The sequence below is a fragment of the Lampris incognitus genome, chromosome 14 (assembly GCF_029633865.1).
Source record: "Lampris incognitus isolate fLamInc1 chromosome 14, fLamInc1.hap2, whole genome shotgun sequence".
In the NCBI taxonomy this organism is placed as follows: Eukaryota; Metazoa; Chordata; class Actinopteri; order Lampriformes; family Lampridae; genus Lampris; species Lampris incognitus.
Genome location: NC_079224.1, coordinates 8514180 through 8534313, shown reverse-complemented (window position 1 = coordinate 8534313; position 20134 = coordinate 8514180). Strand labels below are relative to the sequence as shown.

Sequence of the window (20134 nt, the reverse complement as noted above, 5' to 3'; positions counted from 1 at the left end):
GCGAATTCGTGGGACAACGCGACCGCAGGAGCTGCCGCGGCCGGGACGCGAACCCGTATCGCCCGCACCGCAGGAGGCATCACTAACGGCTCGACTAAAGGGCCAGACCCGCCAGCCAGTGGCCAGCGTGTCTTCTTATCCATGCACGTTACAATGTCTTTAAAGTATTGTGGCGAACGTAGAAGCAACGACAAAGGTAACTTTGCAGCCCCTTTATTGAACTCACACAGAAACGAGAACGCAATACATGGGCGTCATCTACTCGAACAACAAAGTTGTTCAGGGTTTCAGTTCCAAGGTTACACAACACAACAGAATGACAACTGCAATTACACCACAACAAATAGAAATCACATAAACACATAAACACCACATAAAACACTTACAAAACATTTAATAACAACTGACAATCTGCACGCAGTGCCTGATGGGTAAAACAGGACAATTGGCACAATTCTGACGGGGTAGCAACTTCGCTAAAGTATATTTTATGTACATGCGTGGCGAAGGTCAATGAGACCCGCACCAATCTCATCTCAAAACAGAAGTCGCCGATTTAGAATCCCCCCTCCCCCTCACAGGCGCGGATCTACGGGGGTGGCAGCTGCCACCTCTGGGACACAGTCTTGCCACCCCTTTGCCACCCCATGAAAAAATCTCTAGATCCGCCACTGCCCACAATTAACAAACGTTTACAATACAAACAATGTAGTCAGAACAGTGACTGAAAAGGCACAGGCAGGAGCACAATGCTTATATTTAAGCCTGTCCTTTAGGACAAATGAAGCTACCCATCAACAGTTTGTACAAGAGCAAATAAAGTTACAGAGTCTGTAGAAAAAAAAAAAGAATGAAACAAAATCATAAAAAGAACACAAAAAAAAACCTTTACAAAATCATGGACACTTATAGCCCTCGAAAATTGCTTTACAAACCGTCCTTTTGAAAATCTGAAGTGTGCTACCCCTTCTTAAATTAATATTAGCACCGTTCCATATTGAAACACCTAAACGTCTCCATTTAACCTCCTTTTTAGCCTTTGGTACCGTAAATTTGCAGACATCTCTTGAATCATACTTTGTCTCTTGAGATGAGAAAAACCCTTTGCATGGTGACTGGGAGTAGATTTGATTTAGCTCTATACATTATTTTGCATTGCTTTGTAATATACCAGATCATTAAATTACATAACACGCGATTTCATAAACAGTGGGTCAGTATGCTCATAATAGTCAACCTTATTGATAAGTCTTATACATGCGTACAAATCCAGAATAATCAGACGGAGCAATTTCGTAGCAATTCAACAGCTTGTTACTTTTGTGTTGTTTTCAAGGCTGCGAGATTTGAGCAAAGGGTTCAGTTCTTGGAGAAAAAGGGCGATTTTAGGTAGTGATGTGGGGAATTTCTGTTTGTGAAGACAAACATGTTGCATATAAGATAACCCAATTAATCAGATATTCAAGAGCACCGTCTCGGGGATTATCACAGTAACAGATATTAATGTTATGTTAACTCTAATGTTAAAGAAGTAGACAGAGTCAGCAGCTTCAAAAAAAGAAGAAAGAGAGAGAGGGGCTCTAGATCAGGGGTCCCCAATTACTTTTCGTAGCGGGCCACTTTTAGGGCCACTTTTAAAACCACGGGCCACTCAACCTCCAGCAGCATGTTGTTCGTTAGTTTGTTTCGGTGTCGATACGTTGCAGGTATTATAATTCAAACAGAGGGTTTTCCTCTATTTTTCGATATATTACTAGTCTTACTTTTACTAAGAAATTAATTTAAAAAAAAGTTTTTTGGTAGGGAAATAAAACAAAAAGTCTTCCTTCTGGCATTTCTCCAAAAATTCTCGCGGACCGTAAATCAACCCGTCGCGGGCCGGACGTGGCCCGCGGGCCGCCTATTGGGGACCCCCGCTCTAGATCAGTCCAACATTTAAGGGACATTTCACAAAGACCTGTTCATGCTGTGGGTTGCGCAGACAGAAAAGGAAACCCAGAAGGGTACAGGACCACCCAATCCCCCAAAGACGAGAGCTGGGACAATCAAACACGTGTGTTACGAGAGTTGTCGTCTTCAACGCCAGTTTGACGCCATCCTTCATAAACACCGTTTGTTTTAAACAGGGGTGCGTTTTTGTTTTTGTTTTTGTTTTGGAACCCCAAATGACGAGTCTCGTCGTCCGCATAATGAACGTGACGTCATGTAAAGTCGGACGGATTTTGATTGGCTGCCAGCGTTGCTATCGTACGCCAAGTCGCTCTGAAAGTGATCCCACCGATACCGCTCGCCGCTGTCGTCACTGTGGCTTCCGCCGTCCACTTGAGCTAGAACGATTTTCAGAATGACGTATTAAGAGCTATCGTTACAGGTTCTCGGTCTTGGTGCGGACGGTTCCTGTGAAACGTTAGCTGTGCTTTACATGAGTTTATCCCCAAGACAGATAACAGCTTGGAGTTTTTTACCAGTCGTTATGTTCTAACCAAGTGGCCTTTACTCTGGTCCATCAGGTTTGTCAGGTTACTTGCACCTGTTGTTAGGTGTGTCGTCTGGTGTTCAACCGCCCTACGTTCTCCCACACAACCCCCCTCCTCATGTCCCTACACTGGCTCCCAGTAGCTGCTCGCATCCGGTCTAAGACTCTGGTGCTAGCCTACAGGGCAGTGAAAGGAACAGCTCCTTCCTATCTCCAGGCCATGGTCAAGCCCTACACCCCCGGTGGCCCGACCACTTGGCTCTGCTGCCTCGGGACGCCTGGTTGCCCCGTCGCTCAGAGGCCCCTGCTGCCGATCCACCCGGTCCCGGCTCTGTTCTGTCCCGGCCCCACAGTGGTGGAATGAACTCCCCACTGATGTCAGGACAGCCGAGTCGCTGCCCGTCTTTCGGCGCAGGTTGAAAACTCACCTCTTCAAGAACTACTGACCTGTTACTTGCTCTTAGCACTTATCTTTCTTGCACTTTTACTTCAGCATTGGTTTTGCTCTTACATGCTTGTTTAGATGCACTTATGACCTCTGATGACTAGTAGTTCTCCTGATTTCCTATGTTAAATGAACTTATTGTAAGTCGCTTTGGATAAAAGCGTCGGCTAAATGACTGTAATGTAGTGTAATGTAATGTAATGTAATGTAATGTAATGTAATGTAATGTAATGTAAAATGTGTAAACAAACCTGACCAGTTTAAAAAAAAAACCATTGCTGGGGAATGAATGACGATGAGACAGAACCCTGTGCTGTGTATGCAGATTTCAGTTCCATCTCCCCACTAAACCAGTTTATTAAACTGGTTATCTGGTTTCAGCTGTGTTAACCCTCCCTCACCACATCCATAAACCTCCTCTTTGGCCTTCCTCTTCTCCTCTTCCCTGGCAGCTCCATATTCAGCATCCTTCTCCCAGTATACCCAGCATCTCTCCTCCACACATGTCCAAACCATCTCAATCCTGCCTCTCTTGCTTTTTCTCCAAACCGTCCAACCTGAGCGGTCCCTCCAATATACTCGTTCCTAATCCTGTCCTTCTTCATCACTCCCAGTGAAAATCTTATCATCTTCATCTCTGCCACCTCCAGCTCCGCCTCCTGTCTTTTCGTCAGTGCCACTGTCTCCAAACCATATAACATAGCTGGTCTCACAACCATCTTGTAAACCTTCCCTTTAACGCTTGCTGGTACCCTTCTGTCCCAAATCACTCCTGACACTCTTCTCCACCCACTCCACCCTGCCTGCACTCTCTTCTTCACCTCTCTTCTGCACTCCCTGTTACTTTGGCACAGTTGGCCCAAAGTATTTAAACTCATACGCCTTCGTCACCTCCACTCCTTGCATCCTGACCATTCCACCGTCCTCCCTCTCATTCACGTATATGTATTTCATCTTGCTCCTACTGACTTTCATTCCTCTTCTCTCCAGTGCATACCTCCACCTCTCCAGGCTCTCCTCAACCTGCACCCCACTCTCACTACAGATCACAATGTCATCCGCAAACATCATCGTCCACGGAGACTCCTGCCTGATCTCGTCCGTCAACCTGTCCATCACCACAAGAAAGGGCTCAGAGCCGATCCTTGATGTAATCCCACCTCCACCTTGAACCCATCTGTCATTCCAACTGCACACCTCACCACTGTCACACTTCCCTCATACATATCCTGCACCACTCCTACATACTTCTCTGCCACTCCGACTTCCTCATATAATACCACACCTCCTCTCTGGGCAGCCTGTCATATGCTTTCTCTGAATCTACAAAGACACAATATAACTCCTTCTGACCTTCTCTATACTTCTCCATCAACATTCTCAAAGCAAACATCACATCTGTGGTGCTTTTTCGTGGCATGAACCCATACTGCTGCTGCTGATCATCACCTCTCCTCTTAACCTAGCTTCTATTACTCTTCTCCAAATCTTCATGCTGTGGCTGATCAACTTTATACCTCTGTAGTTGTTACAGTTCTGCACATCACCCTTGTTCTTGAAAATCGGTACCAGTATGCTTCTTCTCCACTCCTCAGGCATCCTCTCACTTTCCAGGATTGTGTTCAACAATCTGGTTAGAAACTCCACTGCCATCTCTCCTAAACATCTCCATGCCTCCACAGGTATGTCATCAGGACCAACTGCCTTTCCACTCTTCATCCTCTTCATAGCTGCCCTCACTTCCTCCTTGCTAATCCGCTGAACTTCCTGATTCACTATCCCTACATCATCCAACCTTCTCTCTCTCTCATTTTCTTCATTCATCAGCCCCTCAAAGTACTCCTTCCACCTTCTTAGCACACTCTCCTCGCTTGTCAGCACATTTCCATCTTCATCATCCTAACTTGCTGCACATCCTTCCCAGCTCCGTCTCACTGTCTAGCCAATCGGTACAAGTCCTTTTCTCCTTCCTTAGTGTCTAACCTGTCATACAACTCACCATACGCCTTTTCCTTTGCCTTTGCCACCTCTCTCTTTGCTTTATGCTGCATCTCCTTGTACTCCTGTCTACTTTCTTCATCTCTCTGACTATCCCACTTCTTCTTTGCCAACCTCTTCCTCTGTATAATTTGCTGTACTTCCTCATTCCACCACCAAGTCTCCTTGTCTTCCTTCCTCTGTCCTGATGACACACCAAGTCATCCTACACGCCACCATCCGATGCTGCCTAGCAACATCCCCCCCTGTCACCGCCTTGCGGTCTCCAATCCCTTTCAGATGGCGCCTTCTAAGATAAGATATCGTCCAACTGTGTTCACTTTCCTCCACTCTTGTACGTCACCCTGTGTTCCTCCCTCTTCTTGAAATATGTATTCACCTCAGCCATTTCCATCCTTTTCGCAAAACCCACCACCATCTGTCCTTCCCCATTCCTCTCCTTGACACCATACCTCCTCATCACCTCTGTTCCCTTCGCCAACATGCCCATTGAAGTCCACTCCAATCACCACTCTCTCCTCCTTGGGTACCCTCTCCACCACTTCGTCCAACTCACACCAGAATTCTTCCATCTCACATCCATATGCGCTGATAACATTCATCATCACACCTTTGATTTCCAGCTTCATACTCATCACTCTGTCCGACACTCTCATCACCTCCAGCACACTCTTGACATACTCTTTCCTTCAGCATGACCCCTACCCCATTTCTCCTCCCATTCGCACCACGGTAGAAGAGTTTGCACCCACCTCCGATACTCCTGGCCTTACTCCCCTTCCACCTCTTGCACACACAGTATGCCTACCTTTCTTTCCATCATATCAGCCAGCTCTCTCCCTTTACCAGTCATAGTGCCAACATTCAAAGTTCTGACTCTCGCCTCCCCACTCCTCCCCTTCTTCCTCTCCTGCTGTCTCTGGACATGCCTTCCCCCTCTCCTTCTCCTTCGCCCAACAGTAGCATAGTTTCCACCAGCTGGCCAACAGTACCAGTGGTGGCCGTTGGTAACCCGGGCCTCGACCGATCCGGTATGGAAATCTGATTTATGATCCGCATATTTGATTTGGCAAAGGTTTTATGCCCGGATGCCCTTCCTTACGCAACCGTCCCCATTTATCCGGGCTTGGGACCGGCACTAAGAATACACTGGCTTGGGCATCCTCAGTGGCTGGGTTAACTGATGGAAATTGTAATGTTTTCTGAACAAACGTTGAAGTAGTGAAATTCGGATGGGGTTTTCCACTATTGTGGCTCTGCTTCTTCTATTAGTCAGATCACGGATTGACGTACAGGTACAATTGGAGATGTTTGGGTCATTCCAAAGAGCCCTTTTTTTGGGAAAGAAATGCCAATTTGAAAAATCGCTCTGGCTTGTTTTCAAAGATAGAAAATCCCAGTGGCTCAGAGTATTGCGCAATAACAGCATATACTTCTTATGTCTGTCAAACTATAAACTGAGCCTTCTAGATGCTGCGATCTTGTGAGCATGTGCTCCTAAGTTCACCTTGTCAAGCACGTACCATTCAAGAATGCAAGTTAGTACTTGGACTACTCAGTATTACTATCACCATGCCATATACTTTTAACCATACAAGTGATGCACCAAAAAGCACAAGACTTAGTGATTCCTGTATATATTAGGAATGATAGAATTGGCCCACTTTCATCCTTATTCTTGTTTTTCTTCTTCTTCTTCTTTCGGCTTGTTCCCTGTTTCCCAGGGGTCGCCAAGCGGATTTGACAGATCCCATCGCTACGCTGTGAGGGCACAGCACCGATGGCGGTCGTTGTTAACCCAGGCCTTGACCGATCCGGTATGGTCTTGTCAACCCGCATAATGAGTTGGCAAAATTTTACGTCGGATACTCTTCCTGACACAACCACTAACCCTGTGGACCGGGACACAGGTGAAGCGCTGGATGCCATCCCAGTATTCATGGACTTGCGCCCATGCCTGTCGCCATCTGACTGGCAACAAGAAAGACTCCAACAGAACCTAATAGACCGCAAAAAATGGTTGAGGTACATGACACAAGCCCCCAGAGCTCTCTTGTCCCAAATCCGATCCCATGAGAGATGGGAACTCCCGAGATTGAGGCAACACCGGGGAAGCGCAGTTGCATCACTGGAGGTGGAGGAGGACATGTCAATCTCCAAATATTCCCTTTCTCCAAACCATATAACATAGCTGGTCTCACAACCATCTTGTAAACCTTCCCTTTAACTCTTATCTTTATGACATAAATGCTTTAAACAAATTCAAGTTAAAATACAACAGCACGTTTTATGGGTCTGCATCATGATTCTAACAGTAGAGAGGTTGATCTGAGGCGAATTCGGTGAAGACGTCGTGTGACTTAACCACTGCTCCTCGATCATTACTCTTAGTCACTGAACTGATTTACAACATCGCCATGTTCACAGTATCATATTACATGAAAATAACTTCATTATCAAAGTTGCACGAGAGAACATTAGTCAAGCAGAAAAAGTGAGAATACAAAAGTGTCATCATGGATGATCATGCAAGGTGGAAACTCGTTAAGAGCTGCACTGTTTGTGCACGTGAGTGTGTGTGCTTGTGTGTAGGTGTATGTCATGTTGTGGTTTTGGAGAGACTGTCAAAGGGGGTGAGGGTAGGTGGGGGCAGTGTCAGTATCGGTGGGTGTCTGAGGCTTGTTGGAAAGGCCTACTGCTGAAGGGAAGAAATGGTTCTTGTGGCGCAAGGTTGTGGTTTTTATAGACCTTAGCCTCTTGCCGGGGGGGTGTTTTGAAGAGACCATGCCCTGGGTGGGAAGGGTCGGCCATTATCTTTCCTGCTCCCCTCAGTGTCCTGGAGGCGTACAGGTCCTGGAGGGATGGCAGGTTGCAGCTAACCACCCTCTCAGCAGAGTGAATGATACGCTGCAGTCTGCCCTTGTCCTTGGCGGTGGCAGCAACGTACCAGACAGTGGTGGAGGAGGCGAGGGTAGACTCAATGATGGCAGTGTAAAAGTGTGCCATCATTGGCTTTGGCAGGTTGAACTTCTTCTGCTGCCACAGGAAGTACATCCTCTGTTGTGCCTTCTTGGTGAGGGAGCTGATGTTCAATCAGCTCCCACTTGAGGTCCCGGGGGATGATGGGGCCCAGGAAGCAGACGGATTCCACAGTGTCGATTGGGGAGCCACAGAGGGTGATGGGGGCGGGTGGGGCTGGGTTCTTTCTGAAGTCCACAACCATCTCCATTGGCTTTAGAGTGTTGCGCTCCAAGTTGTTTTGGGCACATAATTTCCAGTCCTAACACCCGCAAAAACATGACATCAGACAGGAAGAAAACAGCAGTATTTGATCTAAAATTTTGATAAAAAAAGGTCATAATATGTACTGAGTACTGTAGGTATACATTCGCCGGAAGCCCTGTCAAACATCCAGGAACCTTTCAAGCTATTTAGCTTTGGGTACTCTGTGAGAAGAATTTCAGGTATCTACACAAATAACATCCGGCTAAAATAACTTTTTACCCCTGGTTTCATGATGTAACTCCTAAATAATTTTGTGACATTTTCCTTTGTGTTATTGGTCAATTTTGTATTAATGCAGTAATTTCCAAAGGAAAAATATACAATTAAATTTCCATTATTAATTCAGTTACGGCAAATGAACCCATCCCAGCTGTGATCTGTGTGGCTAGGAGCAGTGGGCAGCTGCCTTCATGCTGCGCCCGGGGACCAACTCCAGGTCTTTTCCCATTGCCTCGGTCAGGGGCACAGACAGGAGTACTAACCCTAACATGCATGTTTCTTTGGATGGTGGGGGAAACCGGAGCACCCGGAGAAAACCCACCGCAGACACCGGGAAAACATGCGAACTCCACACAGAGGATGACCTGGGATGACCCTCCAAGGTTGGATAACCCAGGGATTCGAACCCGGGGCCTTCTTGCTGTGAGGCGACAGCGCTAACCACTGGGCCCCCGTACCAATCACGTCTAAGCCAAAACATTTGCAAAATTCTGCTCTCAAACTCCTGACCTTTTTTTGATTTACACAGTGAGCTCATTTACACGTAAATGGACTGCATTTATAAAGGGCTTTCCCAGTCTACCGACCACTCGAAGAGCTTTACAGTGGACGCCTCACATTGACACACACACATACGCTGATGGTGGAGGCTGCCATGCAAGGCACCAACCTGATCATCAGGAGCAGTCAGGGGTTCAGTGGCTTGCCCAAGGACACTTCGACACGCTCTCCGGAGGAGCCGGGGATTGAACCAGCCACCTTCTGATTACTAGATGACCCGCTCTACCTCCTGAGCCATGCAGCCCCACATGTATATGAATGGAAATACATTTGACTTTCCCCAAGATTATGTTAGTGATAATGAATCTTTTTTAATGCAGTCTTCATTGGATACAAGGTTACTTTAGGCTGACTGCCTTTGCCAGCAATTAATTGCTGTGCGTAAAATGATTGTTTATGAGCAGTCTGGATAAAATCATGGATTCGGATGTAGAAAATAATAAGACTATGACGGTTTTCACATGATTGGCAATGGATGATTTCTGTTTTCTCATTTGGAATCTGTTAAGGTTTTCGGTTTTAAGATTGCTCATATGTCTTGATTTTGTGAGCTCTGAGCTTTTGACGTAGGGCTTATAAAAAATGGGCTGATAGAATCATGACATAGTAACAGTATTAGAAATGACGGCAGTTAGGGGACCGAACCAGAACGTCCCCTAAACATGATAAAAGATGTCATTTAGCCGTTCCCCTAAAGGATCCCTTATAACGTTTGATTCAGGACCTGACAAGGATCTGCGCCCTAATTATGAGGAACCTTATGGCGGGGGACCAAATGGCACCACCCATCACTGTTCTGAGGGCCGTTTGCCAGGGTTGTTTGTATGAGCCCACCAGTACTTATAAGAAACAAAATAACAACTCTAGACATTTGTGGCCGATTTACAGTCTCGACCAAAGTCCTGGACTCCACTAGATGGCAGGAAAAGACAACAGAAACGGTGACACATGACACGCCAGGCGGCACGGGGCCTGTGAAATGGCGTCCCGACGAGATGGTGCAGAAGTTCTTCTTTTCTCCTTCGTCATCGCTAGTAAAACAAATTCCAGCACAACTCGACATTTCCATTCGTTTGGGAGCCAGGACACGTATCTGCATTTCCACCGGTTTAAACCGTGGCGCCTATGCTTACCAATTTGAAATGTTGACAAAATCCACGGACTGGGAGCCGAATCCCAAAGTAAAGGACTTAGAGTAACGGTGTCAGCGCTCAGCTATCGACGGCAGCGCCTCCGATCAATGGACGGTGGTCGCGATTGCGTAGTACGATGCCGCTCGCACCTGTGGAAGTGACGCAGTATGGAGGTTACCGTGTTGTTGTTGTTTTTCTTTTTAATTTTTTTTTTTTTTTTACTGAGAAATACCCTCGAATGCCGATATACGCGCCAGGGGGGACTCCACAGGTATCACGTATCTCCGGCATAAATGAAACGGGAGAACGCGTATGCGGCTGAACGCTCCATCGTCTCTTAACGAACGCCCCCCCGAAATAAACCCCGCCCCCTTTCACTGAGGCGCGGCACGGCGGTCGCCGGGGGACGTAGTTTCTGAGGCCAGAGCTCGTCATGGCAGTGAGGCGGAAACGAGCGTCGAGCCAACGCCAATTCCCACAATGCAACGCGTTGTTGTCAGTGACCCCCCCTCCCCATCTTGTCGCGCCTAATGAATATATATAAGTCGGCATTTGCGTAAGAGGTCGGCTGACGTTCATTTCATATTCCGCCATGGTGTTTTGGTCTAAATGAGGCGCGCAGTCGTATCTCCGCCCTGACCCACCCCCCCCCCGCCCGCCCGCCTCTCTCCCGATATGCGTCCAGCCTCTCACAAGCCAGCCTCGCCGCTAACATGTTAACCGGAACGGAGAGGGAGATTCCGACAGGGATACGAGGACGAGACGTGAATGACTAGCGGGATAAGGGGACGATACCGCCCAGTCGGCGGACATTGACTGTGTCGTGCACGTAACTTGGGCTTCTAAATGTAGATGTCGGGCGTTAAACGAAGTGCGCACCCTTAGTTAGTGTAGGCTACTTCTCATTTGCAAAAAAAAAACAAAAAAAAAACAAAAAAAATTTAAAAAAAGGAGGCGAAAGAAATGGAAAGTGCGCAGGCTGTCACCGAGGATGGCGTGTCGGACGACAGCCCGAGCAAGTTGGAGAAGCCCGGCGGACTGTCCGCCGCCCAGCAGACCCCGGCGGCTGATGGCGCCGGACATCTGGTAGCCTGTCGTCCGGACGCTGGCGACGGGAATAGCCTCGCCGCCGCCGCCGCCTCCGCCTCGACCGGGGGCTCGACTGCCTCGAGCAAGAGTGTCGGCGCCGCGTCGTCTCACGGCCGGAGCTTCCCCGGCAACTCCAACTCGCTGCTGCTGCGGCGGCGGCGGCTGAAGAGGAACCTCTCCGCCGCGGCTGCAACCGCTGCCCCCTCCGCTGTAAAGATGAACTCGGCCCTGTCCTCCGTGGCCTCGCACACGCGGAGTTTGGACCGGAAAACGCTGCTGAGGCACCGGCAGAACATGCAACTGCAGCCCTCGGACAGAGAGTGGGTGCGGGCTGACCTGCACCGGGGCTCCGTACACGTCCACGACAGACTCACGCCCTCGTATCCGAGGCCGGTGCTCTGCACGATGGACACCACAGCCGGCGAGGTGGCGCTCCGTCTGAGTAAACTCTGCAGCAAGTCGGCCTCGGTTTTGCGCATATTTTGCAAAGACAGCCCTGGCACGGACCAAAATGGCAACTGCAAAGTCGGTTGTGAATTCAGTGAGAGCCAATGCAAAGTCAACGAAGATGGAACTATCCAGTGCAACCATTTGAGCTCACTGGACTCCACAGAATTCAGGGACGGCCTGTCGGGTCAGCCAAGTGACAGGTTGAGACTGCTGCTCATGAATAATGCAGACGACAGACAGAAGCAACAGGAAATGGATGCAAAACGTTTCTCCCCGGACTCGCAAGATCACGTGATTTGTTCATTGTCAGATTTTAACTCTAATTCGAACGTGGACACCCCCAACGACGAGGACTCGGAGCAGAGGAATTGCGTTGACAGCTATGGGCTAAACTCGGGCTCGGATGTGGAGAGCAGCGCGTTCGACGACCTCAGCTCCGGGGCACAGCTCAGTGAGCACCGAGATTCCCTCAGCGATGACATGATCCTGGGCACAGAGGCCTCCATCCTCAGCCCCACGTTTGACAGTGCCACTGAAGGCCTCGACACTTACGGCAGCTCCTCAGACGAGCTGGAGCTTGACGGTCCCATGCCAAGCACGAGCGGCGATCCAATCCCCCAGCACCATTTGAACGGCATCTCCAATGCCTCTGCGAGCTATGAGCACCACACTAGCGGACATATGAATGACATGACAAACAACTCGGGGCCGGACAGCAGACTCAAGCCTCACAGTCTGGGCAGCCTGCCACAGAGCAGTAGTGCAAGCTCTTTGTCGAGAGCCTGTTCTACAGGTAATACACCTGATATCCAAGACCCCAACAATTGCCTAAGTGTCTTAAAATCAGAGTCCCCTGCAGACCAGAATGGAGATACGTGTGACTCCAGCCCCATGCTTTACGTCCAGCTGCATGGCGAAGCTGTCAGGAGGCTTCGGCCGGACGAGAGGCCTCTCCAGATCCAGAGTGACTTTCTCTTTAAGCTTGGATTTAAGAATCCGTGGCGAGTTCAAGAGGAAGGGATGAATACAGAAATTGGCTCCCTGTTGCGTTTTTATGCAGGTAAATAAAAGTTTATGCTCGTCTTAAGGCATGTTGAAGTTGTGCTATTGTAAACCACCGTTCCTTATTTTTGGACCGTAAACCTGCCCCAAGTTGTATTTCTTATGACTTGGGGCTAACCTTTCTCTGTATAACCAATGCAGACTCTTGCATTCCTGCAGTTGTATAATGCATACTTGGAATAACAGGGTAGTTTAGCGCATGCTTTTACTGCCCAGTTTGGACAGTGGTTGGGTAGCTTTGCAGGAGTGCATGATGAGATTCTCAGATTAATCTTGGCACAGATCTACCCTTCTGAGTTGCAGGATTGGAGCATAAAATCAAAGTCTAAACTGCCGTACTTCAATGTGTCATACGGAGTGAAAGGAACCGGTTCATACGCTCTTGTGTTGTCCGGGGAATGTCGCAATACAGACACAGAGCAGAGGATTGCTGCTGATACACCTGTAAGCGCTGGCAAGGCGTGACATGCGGGTAGTAGCCAAGGCTCATACCTCATAATGATGGGTTGTCATGTCACAGGTAAATTAAGCATAAGTAGAAACGCAGCCAACGTGTGTGTTTATTTATTTTTTTAACACCCTGCCTCGGCCATCTTTGTTGGACCCTGGCGGCATGCTCTGCTCCCATGGACACGCATGACATCCCTACAAAGCCATTGCCACAACTTATGGCGCTCAGACATAGGCCCTGTTCCGGCTTTTGGCCCATTATCATCCTAATGAAAAGGCTGAATGCCTGTGTGGGCGGATAGAGAGGAAGGGTGAGAGAGAGGGATGCCTGGGGGATGGGGGGGAGGGGAGGGGAGGGGGGGGACCATAAACCCCTGCTCTGTGGACTCAGTGAATTCTAGTCATTGAGATGCTGCACAGAGCCTGTCCTCTTGGCGTCCAGCGTAACTACTGTCACATTGACTAACTGCCTGCCAAGCAGGGGTTTGCGTGCACACCCCCCCCGCCCCCCCCCCCCAGAGCTCAGGAAGCTCTCTTATTTGCCACGCCACTGCCTCCACCGCTGTTGCTCTCGTCGCTGCCGCTGCCCTAGGGATGTGAAATGGTGCCATTTCAGAGGGTGGATGGGTGGACGCGGGGAGACGCGACTGGTAAAACTGCCACTCTTGTCTGTGAGACGTGCTCAGAGAGAGAGAGAGAGAGAGAGAGAGAGAGAGAGAGAGAGAGAGAGAGCTCTCCCTTTCCAATCCCTTAGAGTTCCTCTTAACGGGTCACCCAGGGTCAAGCTGAAAACCGCTACACCCCGTCCCCTCGACCTGCTCGGTCACCTGCGCTTTTCGACCTGTTGTGCTGTTGAATGACTTGCTCGTTTGAGAGACCACTAGATTGAGCTACTAGATTAAATATTAGATGTATTATGGCCTCGATCAGCATGCTGAACGTGTGTGTGTGTGTGTGTGTGTGTGTGTGTGCAACAGGCCTGTATCCCAGCGTGAGCTTGTGCAGTGCAGTCAGCTGAGCTGCAGCAGCAGCAGCAGCAGCAGCAGCAGCAGCAGCAGCAGTTGAAGGCGAGTTACAGAAGCTGATGCTCTGCTGATGGTCACGCCTCCAGGTCCCATGTGAGACAGCTTAACTCTAGTCACCTGAGCTCTCTGCCGTACCCCCCCCCCCCCCACCACCGACAGCCATCACCACTCGACAACTCCCCGTCTACACAGAAGGCCTCATTCTCCCTCACCCAGTTTGAGAACAACACACACACACACACACACACACACACCGGAGAGTAAAAACAGTGCTTGATGCCCTTGCGTCCTTCCCCACCCACTCTCCCGCCTCTCTCCTCTTGCGATGAAGGCATGAGAGGAATGTACGCTGGCTCTTCTAGAATGTCAGGCACGTCTGCTCAGGAGGAAGTATGAGGGGGGGTTGCAGGACAGGGTTTACAGGGGGGGAGACCATGCTGCCTCGTGTCAGGCTACTTGGAATGATCATCCCGAGCTGTGAGACGGGGCCCAGACGCAGCTGACTGGCGGGCTAGCACAAAGGCACAGCTGCCCACCGCTGCAGACTTCTGAGACACACTATTTGTGCATGTATATGGCGTCGGAAGAGATTTGTGCTGCAGGATGTGTACCGTGTTATGCCTCACTTCAAACTCAACGCCTCAGTAGGTTTGAGGTCGATACTTTCTTGTGAATTTCATGTAAAGCGAAGTAGGCGGCTGATATTGAAATATTGAGGGGAAAAAGTTGGTACCGTCGGAGCCTAAATGTCCCAAGATCAGCCTAACGGGGGGGGGGCAGCAGGAAGAAGAGATCGGGGCTACTAGATTGCAGAATAGCCCTGAATCATTTTTTACCGAACCCACTGGACAATGCAGAGAGGCCAGTTTGAGTTTGAAGGGTCATGCTTTGAGTGCATACACTCTGTAGCAGCCAGATGAGAGAAATTATTGCCCTGCCGCACACACACACACACAGACACACACACACACACACTTCCAGCAGGCCGCCCAGATCAAAGACCTGCTGTCGTCTTTGGCAGGTTGACGAGTGATCCTTTCAGAGCTGCCCACACAGGAGCCACTTATAATGCCTGGCCAGCACAAAACCTGGATTCTTGCTACGGACTACAGGGAGGCAGAGTTAAAGAAAAAAATAATCTACCCACTGAAATCAGTATATTCAGTCATCGGCTAATTCTGTAGTTAGAAAAGCCTTATACACCTTAGCCTGAATGAAAGTCAGCAGGGCTCTGAAGGCCTCAGCTTCACCTCTCGGCACTGTCACAGCTGTGACAGAAGTGCCCGTCCAGGAGGAAGTACTGCTAATAGATCATAGGGGCGGGACGATCTGGATCGAATTCCGAATCGTTGGATACGGTCTTCACGGTTCGAGACGCTCCCCATTTCGCGAGATCGTGTGTCATTAACGCTAGAACGGCCGGGGTTTCACGCCTCCCTAAAACGACCATAGGCAGTCAAAATGACCGCCGGTTTTTAAACTCTGTATTCTAGCAAGATAAACACCCGGTTGAGATATTAATGCATTGCACATGTTTGTATGTCTGTTAGGAAACGACTGACACCAAAATTAACATTTTAACGATTTGAATACCGTAGTGAATTCAGGAGGCAGCCGGGAATTTTGACCGCTCATGGTGGTTTTAGGTGGATCTTTCAACTTTATTTGTGCAATTGATCTAAAACTCATTTTAATGCAAACATGTGTAATTTCAGGCGCGTTTAGGGAGCGGCAGGTCTGTATCTTTTCCCACAAAGTTATTAAACTTTGAAAATCCAAAAGGGTCAAAATGACCGCCTTGGTCGTTCTAGTAGTTTATAAAGTCTTAAAGCGAAGCGGTTGTGTTACGCAACAAGAAAAGATGGCACAAAATGTTGTTAGAACCCTTTGCACTTGCATTACGTTTGAATACGTGCCTTGATAATGCAAAAATCCATCCATCCATTATCCAAACCGCTTATCCTGCTGCCAGGGTGGTGGGGATGCTGGAGCCTATCCCAGCAGTCACCGGGCGGCAGGCGGGGAGCCACCCTGGACAGGCCGCCGGGCCGTCACAGGGCCAAAATGTTGGGGCCAATTCTTAAATGAAAAATAGAGAACTGCAATGGCGTCTTGTCTCTTGCTTACCGAGGTGTCCACTGTGTCGTATTGAATCGAAACCGTGAGACGTCTCGAACCGTGATATTTGTGAGTCGTCCCACCCCTAATCTCTGGCCGTCCACGCACGACCATATTGATGAAAAACTGCTGTGGCTCTAGAATCTTCTATAGCAGACGGGAGAATCTCGACAAGCGATTCCTCCCACTGACTCCTACTGTATTTCCCACTTCGAACTCCTGATGCAGAAGGCTGTGTGTGTTTGTCTGTGTGTGTGCGAGTATGTGTACATGTGCACGCTTGGAGGAAACGGCATACTAAACCCTGTTGTACACATGGGCACAGGGCTCCCATAGAGACTGAGGATCCAGAGTGCTTTATCAAACCCGAGCACAACACTAAATTATTTAGTTTCATTTGCCTACTCCTTAGTTTTACAACCACTCACTCAAGCTAGGAAGCACTTCATTATAGCCACTGCTTTTGTGGAATCAACACTGTGGAAGTTAGGATGTTCATTTAAAATAGAATCCATTCTTGTAAAGCAAACTAGTGAATAGATTTGGACAACTGTTTGACTAAAATGAATGATCACAGCATATGCTGGCCTGAATAATATCCATCCATCCACTCATTCAAGCCGCTTAACATACTTAGGGTTGCGGGATGCTGGAGCCTATCCCAGCAGTCATTGGGCGGCGGGCGGGGAGACACCCTGGACAGGCCGTCAGTCCATCACAGAGCCGACACATTCACACCTAGGGACATTTTAGTACGGCCGAGTCACCTGACCTACATGTCTTTGGGCTGTGGGAGGAAACCGGAGCACCCGGAGGAAACCCACGCAGACACGGGGAGAACATGCAAACTCCACACAGAGGACGAACTGGGACGACCCCCCAGGGTTGGACTACCCCGGGGTTTGAACCCAGGACCTCCTTGCTTCTTGCCTGAAGAATATAGTTGTAATTTCAGTTCCACTCCAATTCATAGATAGCACTCTGCAGGAGTGTCAGTGTGGTTGATAACTTCACCACGGCGTGCCTCTCGGATTATTGACGTGTTTCCAGCATGTACTTGTGAGGTGCACTTGGCATGAGATCTGCATGACGGGACAGATCACTCATACAAAAACGGTGAAAGCGGAGGTGTTAAATAGAAATGAATCACCCCATTTGCATGTGATAAGTGACTAATACGTGCGTGCTTGAAAAAAGTTAGGCTTGACTAGTAGAATCAATGGTAAAAGCGAATCAGTTTTTCATGAAAAAGCATGAAAGCACATCAAATGCAAATGGGATGGTGGACAGGAAGGAGCAGATGGAAGTAGCCTACACCCCTCTGCTATTTGCATCACCATTAATATTCTGTTCGTATTTTAGTCACATTCAAGTTAGTTACGCATGCATGTGTGTCAGGTTCTTGAAAAATGTCTGAAGAACATTCCAGTGCAGTGTATGCTCTATAGCGTTGAGAACTCAGTTCAGTATGAGATGGTGGGGAGATGGCGGCGCAAATTCACATTTGCAGCGGCCTCACCCAGTACCGATGTGGGAAGATGGCGGCGCAAATTCATGTTTGCGACGGCCTCAGCCAGCACCGGCCATGCAGTTGCTTTGTCCACGTCTGCGTCTAAGTTTGTCTTCGTTTGATGGCTGGGAGGGCTGGCGCTGGACCGGCTGGGGGAGCTTGGTCTGCTGCGTCCTGTGGGCCCACGGACCACGGCCCTGCCTGGAGCTGTGCCCGAAGAGGAAACACCGAGGGTGGTCTGACAGGATGCAGAAGCGGGGCAGGCTAAGCTAACTGCTAGCCCGTGTAGACCAGCAGTTCCGTTAACACTAGGGTTGCCCACCGTTCCTTAAAATAAGGAATCGTCCCTTATTTTATACATACGTGTGTATAGTGTAAGGCACATTATATATGTTATGCCCGCGCCGCCCCGTCCATCCAACCCCCCGTCCCTGTCCCCCTGTTCTGAGGGCGGTCTGGCAGGACACGGAAGCGGGGCAGGCTAAGCTAACTGCTAGCCCATGCAGACCAGCAGTTCCGACAGTCATCCTGGCTGGTGTTCGTTCTCCTGGACAGTGATTGTTTTTTGTTGTTGTTTAGTTTGGATATATGTGTTAGTGTGGATATGTGTGTTAGTTTGGATATATGTGTTAGTTTGGATATATGTGTTAGTTTGGATATATGTGTTAGTTTGGGTATATGTGTTAGTGTGGATATGTGTGTTAGTTTGGATATATGTGTTAGTTTGGATATATGTGTTAGTTTGGATATATGTGTTAGTTTGGGTATATGTGTTAGTTTGGGTATATGTGTTAGTTTGGGTATATGTGTTAGTTTGGGTATATGTGTTAATTTGGATATATGTGTTAGTTTAGATATATGTGTTAGTTTGGATATATGTGTTACTTTGGATATATGTGTTAGTTTGGATATATGTGTTAGTTTGGATATATGTGGTAGGTTGGATATATGTGTTAGTGTGGATATATGTGTTAGTGTGGATACATGTGTTAGTTTGGATACGTGTGTTAGTTTGGATATATGTGTTAGTTTGGATATATGTGTTAGTTTGGATATATGTGTTAGTTTGGATATATGTGTTAGTTTGGATATATGTGTTAGTGTGGGTATATGTGTTAGTTTGGATATATGTGTTAGTTTGGATATATGTGTTAGTTTGGGTATATGTGTTGGTTTGGATATATGTGTTAGTGTGGGTATATGTGTTAGTTTGGATATATGTGTTAGTTTGGATATATGTGTTCTTGTAGTTCTTGTAGTTTTTGGATATGCGTTTTTGTCTTTGTGCTGCGCTGCTGTGGGCCGGAGGAAACGATGTTTCGTTTCATTTTATGTGCGCAAGTGCGTGAAATGAAACGACAAACCAAGCGTCTCCGATTCGGATGCTGAATACCCTACCTTTCCACTCCCCCGGCTCTCATCGTGGAGGCACTGTCAGCTGATGTCATGACTTAAGAACACGGAAAGGTTTAAAGGCTTAATGACGCTCCCGGCTTTCGGAAGCAGGCTCTGTGGCAGCCGTTAAACGGTGAACTCATTCTGGCCCGTCTCTTTACTACACTGCATTGTTTTACACCTCCTTTTAGACGCCGTCTCTCACCTCCCGTCTTTGGCGACGAAAGAGAGCCGCCCTTCTGGGGTTTTGGTGTTCTTTTTGTCAGCTAAAAGGTTAACCGTCTTCCTGGATGTGGGTTTCGCTGTTGTTATTATTATTATTATTAGTATTATTTATTTATTTTTGAAACACGGGCTGATCTTTATCCTTCGTTCTTACTCGGACTGAGAACTTCGGGAAAGCGAAGCACCGGGCTGCCTGATCCTAGCTCCCATCCATGTCTTCTCCTGTCAGCTCGTAGTCCTTCTAAAAATGGCCTATTGCTGAGTCATTATGTAATTGTGTAATCAGATTTCACACGTTCCAGAGCTCAAATCCATAGTGTGTGTGTGTGTGTGTGTGTGTGTGTGCGCACGCGAGTGTGAGTGCGCATACGTACAAAAGGTCTCTCTTTCACAAGGGGGTAATTAAAGAATATTTATGTTCTCGGCGCCTCTTCGTAGGAGAAGTATGGTGTTATATAAGATAGAGAGATTGGTATGTGAGTGCCGGGGAGAGGAGGAGAGGGCGGGTGTAGAGGTGGTCTCCCTTTAACCGTGGCCTTGCTCCATCATAGTCCCATGCTGACTCATGTAGGCCTGTGTCCGAGGATGCCCAGGTTTGTGTTTGCAGTCGTGGAGCGGCTGACGGAGGGCGATAGTCATCTTTCTGCAGTTAAAACAAGGGGGAACAAGCCTGCTTTCTTTCTGATGTAAATC

The 20134-nt window shown here is 48.3% G+C and overlaps 1 protein-coding gene across 1 annotated transcript in view; it reads left to right on the top strand.

The window, feature by feature from the left end:
- The first annotated feature begins 10907 nt into the window (after positions 1-10907).
- The window catches only part of LOC130123768 (PH domain leucine-rich repeat-containing protein phosphatase 1-like), a 73308-nt gene continuing 64081 nt past the window's right edge, over positions 10908-20134 (top strand). Inside the window, 1 exon segment of the mRNA XM_056293059.1 lies at positions 10908-12716. Coding sequence (XP_056149034.1) covers positions 11081-12716 — 1636 coding nt within the window. The 5' untranslated portion in view covers positions 10908-11080.